Genomic DNA, 16,930 nt, shown 5'->3' on the forward strand with positions numbered 1-16,930 from the left:
CATCCCCGGCTAATTTTTTTTACCTTCCTTGAAGTTATCTACTGGGCTTTTTCTTTTTTTAAATCATAATGTATAAAGATGTAGCCCAAAATTGTTTAAGTGGGGTAATTTATTCGAAGAGCCAAACTAAACAGTAGCAAGAAAGTAGGCAAAATTCACATTTCTGCTTCTCCAATACTTCACTATTTCATTGCCAGGATAGGTTGGTGACCATTAAGTACATGTTTTAAACCACTAAATGAACTTGGAAATGAGTTGTCCTAGCTTCAGTATATTATTATTCATACTGTGTTTCTATCTAGCCACTGGGTAAGATCTTAGGAAAAGAAGTGAATAGTCCAATTTACTTATCCATTAGACGCAACACACGGTAAATCCTGTAAGAAGGATAACTCTATTGATTATCTTTTCCTATAAACAGGACTATCCGTCCACAGTGTATTTTATTTGGAAACTAAACTAAATTTTAGTAAGAGGGTTATACGTGGAAACATAGAGACAGGGTTTCTGTTATTTACATAAAAGCTTACTAATATCATAATGGTAATGTTACAAGGTCCTATTAATGTGTGGTCATCACATTTGTTAAATGTCTCACCACATTCCTATTGAAACTATTTACTCTTCTTGTAAATAACACCTATGACAAATTTATACAAATGTCCACTAAGACTTTGCTCGTCAACTTTCATTTAGGTAACAGCGATCTTTTAGATGTATTTAAATCAGTACTGTTAAGAAATACTGACTAGCTTTATTTTCAAGAATCTCAAGTTTAAGTTATACATACTGTTATCCTCCAATAAGAATCATTGGCCGATTCTTCATCTTTGACAGGTTCAGCATGCCTGCAATGCAAAACATTACCTTTTGTATTAACACATGAAATCCAATTTTTAAATTTAATAAATGCTTATACAAACATAAAGTTTCTTCAAAAATGTATTTCTGACAACTTCCTGTCACAGATAATTTTCACTGAATGTTTCAACCCAGTTATATTGCTGATGAGAAGCAAATGTTGATCTTTTCCCTCTCTTCCTTCACCATCTCCTGTTTTGTTCACCTTGACATATTTCTACCAAACAGACTACCCCAATGGATCCACTGCTTATATTTAACACACAGTAAATTCAGTGCAAATATTTCCTTAACACAGGATGTGCATTGACGAGCTTGAATTAATCAGAAAAATATAAACAGATACTAACCATTCCACAGCTCTTACAAAATACTTGCATTAAGTAATCATCAAAGCTACTTTTTGTACAGCAAGAGGACTAACAGTCAAAATGGTGCTACATGCTACAGGCAGTGCAATACAATTTATTTTACTCATTGCTACAGCAATAAATGTACTTATAAAAATATTCAGACTTAGACTATAATCAAATACAGAGAGAGAAAATATTCTAACTAAAGAGATATAGCAGCCATAGGCAGAAACAAATAAAAAAACTGATACTAATCTTAGCTTTGAGGACCAAAAGTTTCTTCATCTGGAAAATGTAAAAAGAGAAATGAGACTGTTCAAGAAATAAGGATGATAATTTAGGATCTTGAGTCATGGAAGATGGATGGTTAAATGAATGAAAAAACTAGACTGGACATGATGAAATTCAGATGCGAAAGAGCAGCAGATGATGTAATTTTAAATGCTGAGAAATAAGATCTCTTCAAGAGGAGCCACCAAAAGGTCAAATAAGTGAAGAACAAGCTGAAAATACCGGTAAATGGGCTAAAATGGCGGCAAATAGATAAACGAAACAGAAAGATAGTGCTGAAGAACAGGCAACCAAACAACAACAACAACAACAACAATAACAATAACAGCACATTGTAGCAATATATAATAGCAGTCCCACAACATCTGGAGGACGATTTTCCACTAACAGAACAATAAATTCATGAAGCCATCAAATCATTCCAAAACTTCAAAGCAACAAATGAAGACTCCACTACAGCAAAATTATTGAAATAGTCAGAACACACAAATGATCTACAACTGCTGTTTGAGAACATTTGGAAAGCTGAAGAGATTATTGAAAGCATTAATCCACAGCTATGAAAAAAAGGGGACACACAAAATGTCAACAATTGCAGAGATGCCTGACTTCTGCCAGTGGTATACAAAATATTATCAAAAATTCTCTGGACAGAGTTGTAGAAACTTTAGACAAATAACTGGGAGAATCTCAAGGAGCTCTAGAAAGGGAAGACCCTGCACAGAACAGATGTTTATTAGAAAATTGATAATTCTCCACAGACTGTTAATCACCAAACCAATAATAGTATCATGTATTGGTTTCAAGAAAACATTTGATTTGGTAGGCAGAGAAATTATGGGTAAAATCATCAAAGAATTTTGTGTTAAAGCAAACATAATCCTCAAAACACTAGCAAATAGGGTGACTGAAGCTAAATTTATGGGAGAAGTATCTCAACCATTTGAAATAAAAACTGGTGTTAGACAAGGGGACAGTTTATCACCTTTACTGTAACACTACATTCTAGAAAAAATAGAAAGTTATTGGAATTTGGAGAAAAAAATCACAAAATTGAACCAATAGTTTTAGGACGAAAAACAAATGGAATTAAGGTAAACTGCCTGGCTTCTGCAGATGATTCTGATATACTTTCAAAAAATCTGACAGACAGTTATTAAAACAAATCTTTTGGAAGAAATAGCAAAGAGAGCTGGTCCCAAAATTTCAGCCAAAAAAACAACATTGATGACAATTTCAAACAATGCATCAACATTCTTAGAAAAACAAAAATGTAAAATAGCATTAGTAAGTAAATTTAAATATATTGGACAAACTGTACAACAAAATGGACTAGAAGAATTAACAGTAGATGCAAGAGTCAGCAAACTGGAGAGAGCAAATCGTTTGACAAAGGATATTTACAACAAGAAATGTACAACTAAAAAAAACAAATTTAAACACTATCCCACAGTGGTATGACCAGGATGTTTACATGGATGAGGATGCCTAATGATGAACTATAAGCTGGACAGAACAGAGGTTCCACAAAGGAGCATTATTAGAAAATAATGGTTGCAATACAAGCTACAGATGGCTGGAAAATGAGAAGTAATGAGGAGATATACAAAAATTTTGAGAAAATATCAGAAGTAATGGCTAAAAGAAGATTAATCTTTTTTTAGAGACCTCTACTGAATGAGTAGTTCTGGAAGAAGGAATCAATGATAGCATGGATTACAGAAATAAGAAAGAAACAACATCAAACAATCAGAAATAATAGAAAGAAACCTTTTTACAGATAACATACTGAATGTAAAAGGATCATCACCTCTCCAAGATCAAAATTAATTTCATCCCTCTCAATAAGACTGTGAAAACCGGAAATAAATTTCATAAATATGATACTGCGAAGTTCAAAATCAATCAAAACGTAATGGAACAATGCCACCAGTAACTGACAGTTGAATCCCATAAATGGGCAGACATTGCCTCCATGATCCAACAAGCAGCTAATACTACAATCCTGACAGCTAAAAAGAGGAATCATACATGGTGGAATGAGGTTTGTGGTGAGGTGGTGGCCCAAACAGCAAGTGCATGGAAATAGTGGAACTCTACCAGGAGACCTGATGATTTTGATGTATTCCATGAAGTTCAAAAATATGCAGCCAGAACTCTACTGCATGAGAAACAGCAGTTAGAACAGATCGATCAGCGTTTCCAGATAAACAATGTCAGAGACTTCTATCAGACGTTCAAATCGAATTTGAAAGGATACCAAGCCCCTAGTTTTTGTTTTAGAGACGAAAATGGAAAGCTCAGTGTTGTGTACATAGTTCCGCGTATTCAGCGCGTACACAAATTTCCCACTAGAGTGCGCCCCGCTAAGCACAACAGCGCAGGCGCAGCACTCGTCCATCTCCCCACTACGAGATGGCGCTGCCATAGAGACGGACCAAATTCTGCTTCCGCCGATCCGCGTATTAATATGTAACGCAGCGAATGAGATTGCTGCTAACATAGAACACTTTCTCCTCGCGCATCACACTCACGCAGTGATACATGAACGTGCGAGGTATTATAACGGGTGTAAAGACCTTCGATCAGTCAGTCTGCATTTGTCTGCACCAGTCTGCATTAGTCTGTACCAGTCTGCATTAGTCTGTACCAGTCTGTACGAGTTCTACAATTGTCTGTGCCAGTCCATAGTCAAGATCCAGTCTGCGCCTAATAAGATTACCATATTCCTGTACATAGCCATGAAGATAAATGTATAGACACTTTTGTCAAGTATCCGAGATATATGTAAGAATAAGATTAACGTACCAATACCAAAGGAACTTCAGATTGTCAATTGTAAATAGCATCCAGAACCAAGTTAAATAATTTTTATATTTGTTATTATTTTAATAAATGTGTGTGAAAATTAATCAAGTTCTATTTAAAGTTGGTCACCATCAATCTGCTACTCTAAGTGTGCAAGTGGCATTTCTATCGTCTGACCTAATGGCAGAAGATAAACATGCCATGATAAGACCACGAGACATATTGCTGACACTCGCTTACTTCGTTAGAGCAACAAGTCAAATAATCTGATGGTGTGTGTACTGAAGGTCTTACAGTACGCACACCACACTCGGCCTGACCAACAAAGAGAACTGCAAGATAATGTCTCGTTACTTTGAAAACCTACTTAATTGTGATGAACCGAAAGAAAGATTCCCTGTATGTGCCCCAATCCACAAACTACCCCTCATCTCCATCTAGTAAAGAGGAGACCAAAGAGATCATCAACAACTTTAAGAATAATAAGGCAGCTGGAGAGGATTCAATAGTGGTGGAACTACTGAAGCTGGCAAATAATGAAACTCTAGATATACTAGTCCAACTTTTTGAGGAGATCTGGAGAGCTGGGATGATACCAACTGAATGGCAGTCAGCTTTAATCCATCGTATACACAAAAAAGGTGATAAATAGAATGTCAATAACTATAAGGGTACCTCATTAGTATCTGTTCCATATAAGATTCTCTCCAAAGTGATACAGAATAGAATAGAAGATCATTGTAACCAACTGATTGGGGACTATCAAGCTGGTTTCCGAAAGGGCGATTCTTGCGCAGAACAGATCTTTAACTTGAAGAACATGATCAGGTACAAAAAAAATTGGAAAAATAACTATGTGGTCATATTTGTTGATTTTCAGAAAGTATATGACTCCATCGACTGACAGGCAGTAATGAATATTTTGGAAAAGTTTGGGGTGGATAATACATCAAGAAAGCTGATCAAACAAACTCTTACTAACACAGTGTCAAAAATTAAATTTATGGGTGAGGTATCTGAACCTTTTCAATTGTGTCTTGGAAAAGGTCATTCAAGAGTGGAGAAAGTTATTAGCCCAAGGAGAAACAAATGAAGAGTGGTTCAGACTTGGTCCTAAGAACAAAGGGGTGTGCATTGGCTGCTTAGATTTTGCGGCTGACCTAGCCATTTTTGCTAACAACATAGAGTCAGCAGTCAACAAGATAAATAGGCTGTCAGAAATTGCTGAAAAAAGTTAGACTCCAGATCTCTATTCAAAAGACAAAACATATGACGAACATCTGTGATGGACCTGAATGGATGATAACCAACCCGGGAAAAAATTGGATGAGTTAAGAATTTCAGGTATCTCGGTGAAGTCATCCACCTGGAGAATGGATTAAAAGAAGAAGCAATTGTCGGGATGAGGACGTTAGACCAAGCATACCAACTGACAAAGAATACTTATAACAAAAAGTCTATGAGTATATGGGCCAAGTTCCACCATTATAATACAGTTGTAAAACCTGAGGGCTTATAAGCATCCAAATCTTTGACCACGAATAGACAAGGTAAGCTGAGCGGCTGGAAAAGCGTGAGTGTAGGATATTAAGGAAAATCCTAAGGTAATAGATGGGTCGATGGACAATGGCGAATGAGAGCAAATGAGGACTCGTGCAGCAAGACAGAACCTATCACAGCATCCATTACGAAGAAATGATTGTTATTTTATGGTATCTCATGAAAATGGACGGTGATCGACTAACAAAAAGAATATGGAGTTTCATCCCATCTAAGAAAACGAGGCCGAGATGGTTCAAAGAATGTGAAAAAGATCTTAAGCAGATTGGTATCTCAGAGAGAAATTCCTGAAAGGAACAAATTTAGAAGATTGGTGACCAACTACCAAGGTTTTAACATGGCATCAACATCCGAAAGACAGTGAGGACCATTATCTGAAGAGCATAAAAAGGCACTTCTTGCAGGGGCTCAGAAGATACTGGCAGGAAGTCAAAGCTGGAGCAAGAACAAGACCTGGACACTAGAGTGAAGTCGGTTGTTACCACGCAGTCCGTAGAGACTCACCTCAATAAAAAAAATAAGTAAATAAAAATAAAAGGCTTTCAATGCAGAAGAAATAGGGGATTGAGAACAACACGAATAGAATAAAGGGGGAAAAACATGAGGAGGAGATGGACGAGTATTGGAAAAACAGGAGACGACAAGGGAAGAAGAAGAAGTGAAGTTATTACATGATGAGAGATGGTGATTGGATTTGATTTGATTCAGTTTTCATTACATACACCGAAAAAATGAGATGATTCTCGAGGGTGTGGAACATGTCAGAATGTATAACACAAAACATTTTAATATAATGAATACTACCCTGATCATTTGTCATGAGATTGTCAAAATAGGTGAATACAATACAATAAACTGGAAAAGCTAATATTTACAGAATTAATACGCTGTCAGAATGAAACATTGTTATGCACTATTAATAAATTTATCATACACAAAATACTTAATATTGACTGTTGCAACCAAGTGCTGTCAAAACTTATATCTAACATATTTTTACTTAAGCTGGCCTAACAGTCTCTGTTAGGATATTCATCTATAGAGTAGAAGGCATTGCCTATCAAAAAGTCATTCAAACTCTGTTTAAACTGTGCTTTATCTGAAACCAAGTTTTTAATGGTTGCTGGTAATTTATTGAAAATGTGTGTTCCTGAATATTGGACCCCCTTTTGGACCAACATAAGTGATTTTAGGTCTTTACGTAGATTTTTCTTATTCCTAGTATTGATAATATGTATTGAGCTACTTGTTGGAAATATAGATATATAACTTGCAACAAATTTCATTAAGGAGTAAGTATACTGAGAAGCAATGGTTGGAATTCAAAGTTCCTCGAATAGGTTCTACACAATGTTCTTCAAAGACTGGTCCCAGATACTCCATTGCACCATTCACCGAACCTGATAACCCCGAGCCGTCAGTAACAAAAATTAAGTCTTGCTTAAGAGATTTACAACACTACATGCACTTGTTACCAAAGTCTCATTTACTTTTAGAGCTATCTGTTCCACTTCCTTTTTGGCCCCACTTCTCTCTGTCTTCACTATATCTGAAACAGTTCTTATTTTGTTGCCCGATACAATTATCATTTTCTCTTAATAAAGCTACTTCGATTTCTGGATTACTTGATTCAATGTTTTGCAGTATTCTTTGTAATGCATTACAATTCTAATATCAGAAACGTTCCTAGATAGTAGATACAGTCTCCTTTTTGCCCCACATGATATCTTTATTCCTTGTATAATCCATGGTTTATCTTTTGACTTCTGTGTGATCTGAGTTACCTTTAGGGGGAAACAATTTTCAAAAGAGGAGGTAACTTTATTAATAAATGCTTTGCATTTTCCATTTGAGTCAGGTAAACATCTCTCCAGTTCATGTCTTTGAGCAATTTCCTGAATTCCTCAATTTCTGGCTTATTTATTATCCTCCTGTACTCAGATTTAATATTTTTTTATCCTGACAAGTTTCAACATTTAACACAAGATGCTGCACGTCGTGATCAGATAGTCCATTTACTATTGGTTTTGTGATATGACGTCTTTCCCCTAGATTTGTTCATAAAGATATTATCAATAGCAGTCTCAGAGCATTTACATATCCTAGCTGCAAAGTTCACAATAGGAACTAAATTGAATGATAATGTTAAAAACACCAGCAACCACTATTTCCCCTTCTTTTGTTTTTTACACAAGCTATTCCTTTCGCTTTGTGAAATGAAGCACTGCCTAGTTCCAAAACACAGGACTACTATGACAAGGTGAAATGTTCTCAGAGTGCTACATGTATGATAGTAAATGTAATCAGCACTATAGTTGTTTTCTGAGTAGTTATGCTGTGTGTGTTTCATTCAATCAGATGAAATGGAATAAAATCATCAATTTATTTATTTGGGCTCTTTATCACCAAGATACATTCAATGTTGGTTGAGGTTTATCTTTTGAATTCACTCCAGTGTAGATTGTCAAAATTTTATCAGTTGTCAATGTACTTGTAACACAGTTTCCGAATTTACTGCCATCCAGGAAAGTATTGCACTCAAATTATTCTCAGAGACTGAGAGATGGCTGAAACCGAGAGCAGAAAGCTCTGACATATTTAGTGATTAATGGAATATATATCAGAAAGGCAGGTTAGACACTGTAGGAGAGGGAGTGTCCATTGTCTCTATTGAGGTCAAAGCTGATTGTGACAGTGAAGTTATCTGGTTGCGTATAACAAGTCTAGGTGAAATCACGTTAATTAATGGATAATCAGCCACCCAGTTCTGCTATGACAGTTTTGGAGCCATTCACAGAAAGTCTACAGACAGTAGCACGTAAATACCTAGATCATGCAATACTAGTTGGAGGTGAATTTAGTCTACTGAGTATAGATGGTAGCCTATGGCTTCATTGCAGGGGGTGCAGTCAATCTTGTGAAGCACTTTTGAATGTGGTTTTCGAAAATTGTCTTGAGCACCTAGTTTGCCATGCCACATGCAATGGAAATATCTTAGACCTTGTAGTTACAAACAGGCCAGATATCATCAATGACTTCAGCATAGAGATGGGGATTAATAATCATGATAACATCATAACAACTAAGGTTACAAAAATTAATAAATCAGTCAAGAAGGCTAGGAAAATGTTCATGCCAGAAAGAGCAGATAAGCAGATGTTAGCAGCTTACTTAGACAGAACTGACATCACTTAGTTCCATTAAGATGGACGTAGAGAGATTATGGTCAAAGCTTAAACAGATCGTGAATTGCACTCTCAACAAGTCTGTACCTAGTAAACGAATTAAGGAACAAAAGAGCCACTGCGGTTTAACAATGAAATTTGGAAAATACTGAGGAAGGAAAAGCTACTGCACTCTTGGTTCAAAAGAGAATGCCAAATGGCAACAAGGAAAGGTTACTACCACTGTCATACCTCAGCAAAAGATCTGGCTGAGAAGCAGGGGAATTTATTGTCCTATGTAAAATCACTAAGTGAGTCAAAGAATTCCATCAAGTCACTTGACCAGTCTGGTGTGGCAGTAGGAGATAAATGTTTTAAATTTTGCATTTAAGAAATAATTCATGCAAGAGAATCATATAAACATACCGTCATTTGACAATAGCACAAAGACACCTAACAACAATCACCACAAGAGGCCAGCACTAGCACAAGTTGTTCACATGATATTCGTTGGACTGTTGCCTGTAAACCCGTCCCATGTCAGTGCTCTTGGAAGAGAGCTGTGGCAGTGACACGGCTCTGTTGTTGTTCCTGTGCAGTGATCTGCAAAGACGCGACGGTACGGGACGGGGGGTCGGGTCGAGATTCAAGCAGTGATTAAATACTTCATAAAGAAAGGTATGAAAGTGAAGGACATTCATGCCGATTTCCAGAAAACACCAGGGGACTCTGCTCCTTTGTCTTCAACTGTTGCCAAGTGGATAAATGAATTTCAATTTGGTCAGGAGAGCTTAGATGATGATCATCCATGAATAGGTCAGCCAAAACGTGTCACTACTCTAGAAATCATTGCAAAAGTCCGCATAATGATCAAGGAGGATCACCAATTTAGAGTGCATGAAATTGCTCACGCTTGCCAGATGTCATCTGAAAGGTATTCACAAGATGGGTGCCGCGACTCTTGACGCTGTGTCAAAAACGCATGAGAATGGACATATCACAACAATGTTTGGCCTGTTTTAGGAGAAACAAACAAGATCTTTTGTGCTGGTTTGTGACCACGAGGAAACTTTGGTTTACTACTATACCCCAGAGACAAAGAAATAATCAAGGCAGTAGAAATAATGCTGAATCTCCGCCGCCAAACTCCTTCAGCGGGGAAGGACATGGCGTCAGTGTTCTGGGATGCGCCACCAAATTCCTTCAGCGGGGAAGGGCATGGCATCAGTGTTCTGGGATGAGAAGGGGATTCTGTTTGTACATTATCTCCCCACTGGGCAAACAATTACTGGAGAATACTATGCTAACCTTCTGGACAAATTGCAACAAATGATATGCGAAAAAGGCCAGGTTTAATAAGGAAGAAAGTCGTCTAGCATCAAGCAAATGCACGCTCGCATGCATGTACCATCGCCATGGTAAAATTACACAAATTAAGGTATGAATTGTTGCCACACGTGCCTCTTCCCTAAACTTAAAATTTTTCTTTGTGGATGAAGATTCACTTAAATGAAGAATTGATAGCCTGAGTTGACAACTATTTTATAGGCCTGGAGGAAAATCATTGTCGAGATGGGATCGAGGTATTGGAACACTGTTGGACCAAGTGAATTAATCTACAAGCAGGGTACATTGAAAAACAAAAAAGTTTCAGTGACATAAGTACATTTTTTCTATTCTGTTTCAAGAACTTTTCAAACCACCCTCGTAAGCATCCCCGACGCCTGAAATAATTAAAAACAAATAAGTCGCCAGTTGCAGATGGAATCTCAATTTGGTTTTACAAAGAGTGCTATATGGCACTGGACCCTTACTTAGCTTGTATTTATTGTGAATCTCTCACCCAGCAGAAAGACCTAGCAACTGGGGAAAAAAATACAGAGGCGTCTCCTGTATATACGAAGGGCGAAAGAACAGACCCGTGAAATTACAGACCAATACCCGTAACATCAGTTTGCTGCAGAATTCTTGAACATATTCTGGGTTTGAATCTAATCAGTTTCATAGAGACCAATAAGTTTATGTCCACAAATCAGTACAAAGCATCACTCATGGGCAACTCAGCATGCCCTTTTGTCATACGACGTCTGTTCAAAAAATTCCAAAACTTTGTCCACAAAATTTTCTATGCTTATCTTTTAATTACTATGGATTGTCTCCTTCGAAATACTCTCCTCCACAATTGATACACTGCTCCCAATATCATTTCCACTTCCAGGAGCAGTCTTGACACACCTCTTGCTGGGTCGCATAAAGTGCCGTCTGCGAATTTTCTTTTATCTCATCTACCATTGCAGAACTTCATCCTTTTCAACTTTGGAAATAAAAAGAAGTCTGCAGGGGTCATACTATTCTCGCAAGGAACATCTCATTCTCATTTGTGAGATCCAAAAGTTTTTTTGGTCTTGACTCATGAGCCGTGGAATGAACTTGGCGGCAACACAATGCATTCCAAGATGCTGTGTCATTTCATAACATGATCCAATTGAAATGTTACATTCTTCTACAGTCTCTCAGACAGTGTATCTTCGACTGCCACACACAATTTCTTTGACGTTCCTGACACAAGCGTCATCAGGGGACATCTAAGAGCGTCCTGAACAAGGATTATTTTTGACTTTTGTAAAGCCATTTTAAAACGTGTGAATAATACATAACACCAAGTATGGCTTAAGCACTCATTGCTATAGGCTCCCAGCATCATTTGGTGTGTCTGTGTAAAGGTTTTCTTGAGTTTCACGCAAAATTTAATGCAGATGCATTGCTCCTCTAACTTTGCCATCACAAAATTCACAAACCCAGATTCCATATTTCTTGATTTCCGAGAAGCATTTGACATAGTGCCTCACTGCAGACTTTTAACAAAGGTACAAGCACATGGAATAGGTTCCCAGACATGTGAGTGGCTCAAAGACTTCTGAAGTAATAGAACCCACTACATTATCCCGACGGTGAGTGTCCATCAGTGACTAGGGTATCATTAGGATCATTCCAGGGATGTGTGATAGGAGCGCTATTACTCATATTTTCTATGTGCATAACTGATCTGATGGACAAAGTGGACAGTAATCTGTGGTTGTTTGCTGATGATGTTGTGGTGTATGGAAGGTGTCATCGTTGAGTGATTTAGGAGGATAAAAGATGACTTGGGCAAAGTTCCCAGTTGGTGTGATAAATGACAGCTAACCCTAAATGTAGAAAAATATAAGTTACTGCAGATGAGTTGGAAAAACTAATCCATAATGCCAGAATCCAGCATTAGTAGTGTCATGAATGAAGTCACATTGTTTCAATATCTGGACATAACGTTGCAATGTGATATGAAATGGAACAAACTTGTGAGGGTCATGGTAGGGAGGGCGAATAATCATCTTTCGTTTGTTGGGTGGATTTTACTACAGTGTGGCTCAGCTGTGATGGACATCACATATAGGATGCTAGTGTCTGGGATCCACAAGGGGTCGAATTAAAGCAGACATTGGGGTAATTCAGAGGCAGGATACTAGATTTGTTAACAGTAGGTCGAAACAACAACATACAAGTATTATGGAGATGTTTCTGGAACTCAAATGGGAATCCCTGGAGGGATTTTGAGGAACACTGTGCTGACTGCAGAACAATTCTGATTGCACCAACATACATTATGCGTAAGGACCACGAAGATAAGAGACGACAAATTAGGACTCATAGAGAGGCATATAGACATTCACTTTTTCCTCAATCGATTGGCAGATGGAACGGAAAAGGAACTGACTACAGTTGAAATAAAATTACTTGATAGTTGGCACTTCAAACGCCAATAAGAGTAGTCAGCGTCACACTTGAACTGTCTGCTGTTGCCAAACTCCACCAAAATTGGCCAGTCACTTCCAATTCCTGGTTCAGCATTCTTTCTTGATGTATTTGTATCCCGAATTACGAGCCCGACACTTTTATTATGTATTTCATGACACGCGATAGCTACACCAAAAACAACACACATTAACAATGCTAATGAAAGACACACATTTCATTCATAGCACTAACCAAACACTACCGAATAACTCAGCACAAGGTGTAATTCAGTATCATACATATAGTTATCATATTCACAGAGATCATCTTACATTAGATAAGCTTTTCACTACATTGTGTGAAACTGAAATTTTTAAGGTTGCAGTTCATAGTTGCAACTGGGTCACTACATTCACATATATAAATACTTCATGCAGTGCTGTGGCATAGCACAATGGTTGGCAGATTAATCTAATGTGTAGCATGTCGTAGGTTTGAATCTCATCAATGTAGCAAAATTTTTATTTCTAAATCTAACCAAAAGAGTGTGATTATTATTTTCATTCAATTAATTGGTTTAAATGTATTTTTTTATTTTTAATACTTTGCTGCATCATTTTTCATCATTGTTTTGACTGTTCTATTTGGTCTTATTTTTCTTCCTGTCACTATTTCTTCATTTGGAATCTGCCTCAGTCATCTATAATCCACGAACAAGTGCCCACATGGACTGTTCACTGGTTTCTAACATGGCAGCATGTGCAGCTAGAGTAAGGATAGTTACAGGTAACAAATGAAACGGAGAAATTTTAATTTGCTTTCAGCCCTGAAATTGAGTTTTTGTTGTCTTGAGTTTACCCTTAAGCGTTAGCTTTAATCGCCATGAACAAAGCGATCATGATATTAGTACTGCTGCAGACTGTTGACCACAATTTTCTCGGCTGGGTTAGGACACAAGTTTACAGTCAGGGATACAAAACGGGTCGTCTTCCCCAGTTCAGTCACTGGTCACTTTAAATCAATAGTCGACAGAGTATCCAACATTTCTGACATACCTTGCACCAGCCACTAGAAAAATTGCTCTGTGTTAAACGTTTAACATAATTTGTGAAGTGAGCCGCTTGTTTGTTGTCAACTGTAACCAAACGGTAGCTGGTAGCCAATGTGGCAACATTGTTGCGGCAAGTGATTGATGTCAACTATCAAGTAATTTTATTCAGACTATTGTAGTGAGACAGGGTACCTTCTGCCATGCACCATATGGTGGCTAGTGGAGTATGTACGTAGATGTGGAATCAGTCTTTCCTTCTCATCCCATCTGGAAAGTCTCCCCTGATCTGCAGTTCTGGGTAACTTTCTCAAAATCTACAATTTTTCCTAGACCTATCCTTCACCCCTCTTCCTTCCACTTCAACCCTTCTGCCTGAAGAATGAGCTACTGGCTCTGAAAGCTTGCCTAATTATAATCTTCTTTTATGCGTGTGTTCTGCCGCCACTTAGCAAGTAGATTGTTTATCTATCCAATTCAATTATCATGTAACCAAAAGCTGCATTTAACACACCAAGTCTCTTTTACCAATCACTTTTAATATGTCCTACAGAATGTACTGTCTATCCTGTCCTTTTTTGAGATTACTGTTTTGTTGTACTTTTCTACAGGCATCATCTTACTTATTAGGAGTCAGTTCCTTCATGTTGTTGTTGTTGTGGTCTTCAGTCCTGAGACTGGTTTGATGCAGCTCTCCATGCTACTCTATCCTGTGCAAGCTTCTTCATCTCCCAGTACCTACTGCAACCTACATCCTTCTGAATCTGCTTAGTGTATTCATCTCTTGGACTCCCTCTACAATTTTTACCCTCCACGCTGCCCTCCAATGCTAAATTTGTGATCCCTTGATGCCTCAAAACATGTCCTACCAACCGATCTCTTCTTCTAGTCAAGTTGTAGAGCTGCATGTACTCGGGAAAAATTACGGCTGTAGTTTCCCCTTGCTTTCAGCCGTTCACAGTACCAGCACAGCAAGGCCGTTTTGGTTAATGTTACAAGGCCAGATCAGTCAATCATCCAGACTGTTGCCCCTGCAACTACTGAAAAGGCTGCTGCCCCTCTTCAGGAACCACATGTTTGTCTGGCCTCTCAACAGATACCCCTCCGTTGTGGTTGCACCTACGGTACGGCCATCTGTCTCGCTGAGGCACGCAAGCCTCCTCACCAATGGCAAGGTCCATGGTTCATGGGGGGAGTTCCTTCATAGTCAACAGTTAAGGAATGGGTGGCTGAATTCATATGTAGCATATGTCTCTGTAAGATGACTCATGAACAACTTCCTAGAATTACAATCAAATATGAAAATGCTGAGAAAGAACACAGTGTGATATTGCAAGATCAGTAATTAAAAAGATGTGCAAAACATTTGATGCCGTGGCCATACCAGAAAGTGAGTGGCATGTCTGTTGAAGCCTGACTACAACCTAATGTGAAAAACAATTTGGGACAATCTGACACACAACTGATTCTATGCACCAATCTGTTCCCGTGGATGAAATGAAACAGCAGTTGCACAAAAATAGCCAAGGTGACTTAATCGGAGAGAAAGAGTGGTCATTGTTTTCTAGGATGCAAAAGGGATTTCTATTTTAGATTAGCTTGCAAGACTGAAACAATACCTCACAAATACAATGCAAGTATTCTGACTCAACTGGATGAAAAAATATGGAGCCAAGACCCAGGGGGAAAAAAAAAGTTTATTGTCAGTGAAATGCATATGGTCACAAAGGCACTTTCACAATAGGAAAACTGGGAGTTTCAAGTGTGAAGTCTTCAAATATCTATTCCATTCTCCAATTTTTTCACATTCTGACTTTAGCTTCTTCTTCTTTTCTTTTTGTATGAATGATTCACTTAAGACTACATGCGTCACAGCTCAAAACCGTTTTGTGAGTCAACAACTGGATATGTTTTCACTGGTCTGTCTCTTGTAACTCCGTTGGACATGGAGGTAGCAAATGAGGATGTAGGATGTCCATGACATACTGCTGTGCTGTCAGAGTGACCTGAAGTCATATCCGATGCTGCCCCACACGCCCTCTCCCTATGTCGTTGTCATACTCACTGACAACTGTCATCGCGGGTCTTGCAGAATGTCTCACTGCTGGTCACATGACAGGTGCAGGTGTGAAAGGGTTACTATGTGCTCGGCGTACATTACAGCAATTCTCCCATGGGCTCGTCAGACACGGTAAACCGGAAGCTTGCTGACAAGCACACCACCCTTACGTTCCCAAGCAGTCCAACATGGGGCCACTACCACATCTGAATGACTCACAAATCTGCATATTGCATAATTCAATCAGCCTGGCAAATGGAGACACCCAATTAGGCCCCTTCAAATTTTGTTGCGTGCTGATAATGCTGACTCACAGAAGTACAGGGCATCTGTGTCCTTCACAGGGATCACTCAACATCTTACACTCTTCACATCTCTTATAGCTCCTACCATTCATGGTAACAATCCGAGACACAAACAAAGCTAATGCAATCTGGTGGCCTTTGTATCCATTTCAGAGAGTTGCGACTCTCATAATTTACCACTGGTATGCACACTCGTGAAACTACGTTGCTTCAGGGAGCTTCCCTTTTTTTTCTTCAAGCTGTTTAGTTCTTTGAATCCATTTTTCTTGTAGCTCAGAATAATTATTTTATTGTGTAGCAAACTTACAGACTAGCATTCTGGTCTGAGCTGTCGGAGTTGGCGGTCATGTGTGTGTGAGGTGTTGTGGGGCGGCGGATGTATAAGTTTGTAACAATAATAAAAAATCTGATTGCTGGATATATGCTTGCGACTACCGACACAGATGGCGTGTCATTCAGCGTCTGGAGAGAACTGGGGCCTTGCTTCCTCGCGCAGTGTTCTTATATATAAATCCGCGGTGCGGACGGCTGAGGGAACGCCTGATCAAATCCGCTATCCCGACTAGCCGCTGGGCTAGTAACGCACCACTTCAAGTTACATAATAATTTATAGCTTCTTTGGCTGATGGCCGAAGAAGCTCTTAATTTAAAGGTGCATTCAGCACGCAGGTAAGTATTGATAATAAAATTTTGACGTGGCTAAGTTA

The 16,930-nt window shown here is 38.4% G+C and overlaps 1 protein-coding gene across 1 annotated transcript in view; it reads right to left on the minus strand.

Annotated features, from left to right (window-relative positions):
* Nucleotides 1–792: 792 nt before the first annotated feature.
* Nucleotides 793–16,930, minus strand: part of LOC124612492 (molybdenum cofactor biosynthesis protein 1-like) — a 63,900-nt gene continuing 47,762 nt past the window's right edge. Inside the window, exon 7 of the mRNA XM_047140728.1 lies at nucleotides 793–848. Coding sequence (XP_046996684.1) covers nucleotides 793–848 — 56 coding nt within the window. The remainder of the gene's footprint in view (nucleotides 849–16,930) is intronic.

This window comes from Schistocerca americana, chromosome 4, assembly GCF_021461395.2.
Source record: "Schistocerca americana isolate TAMUIC-IGC-003095 chromosome 4, iqSchAmer2.1, whole genome shotgun sequence".
Taxonomy (NCBI): domain Eukaryota; kingdom Metazoa; phylum Arthropoda; class Insecta; order Orthoptera; family Acrididae; genus Schistocerca; species Schistocerca americana.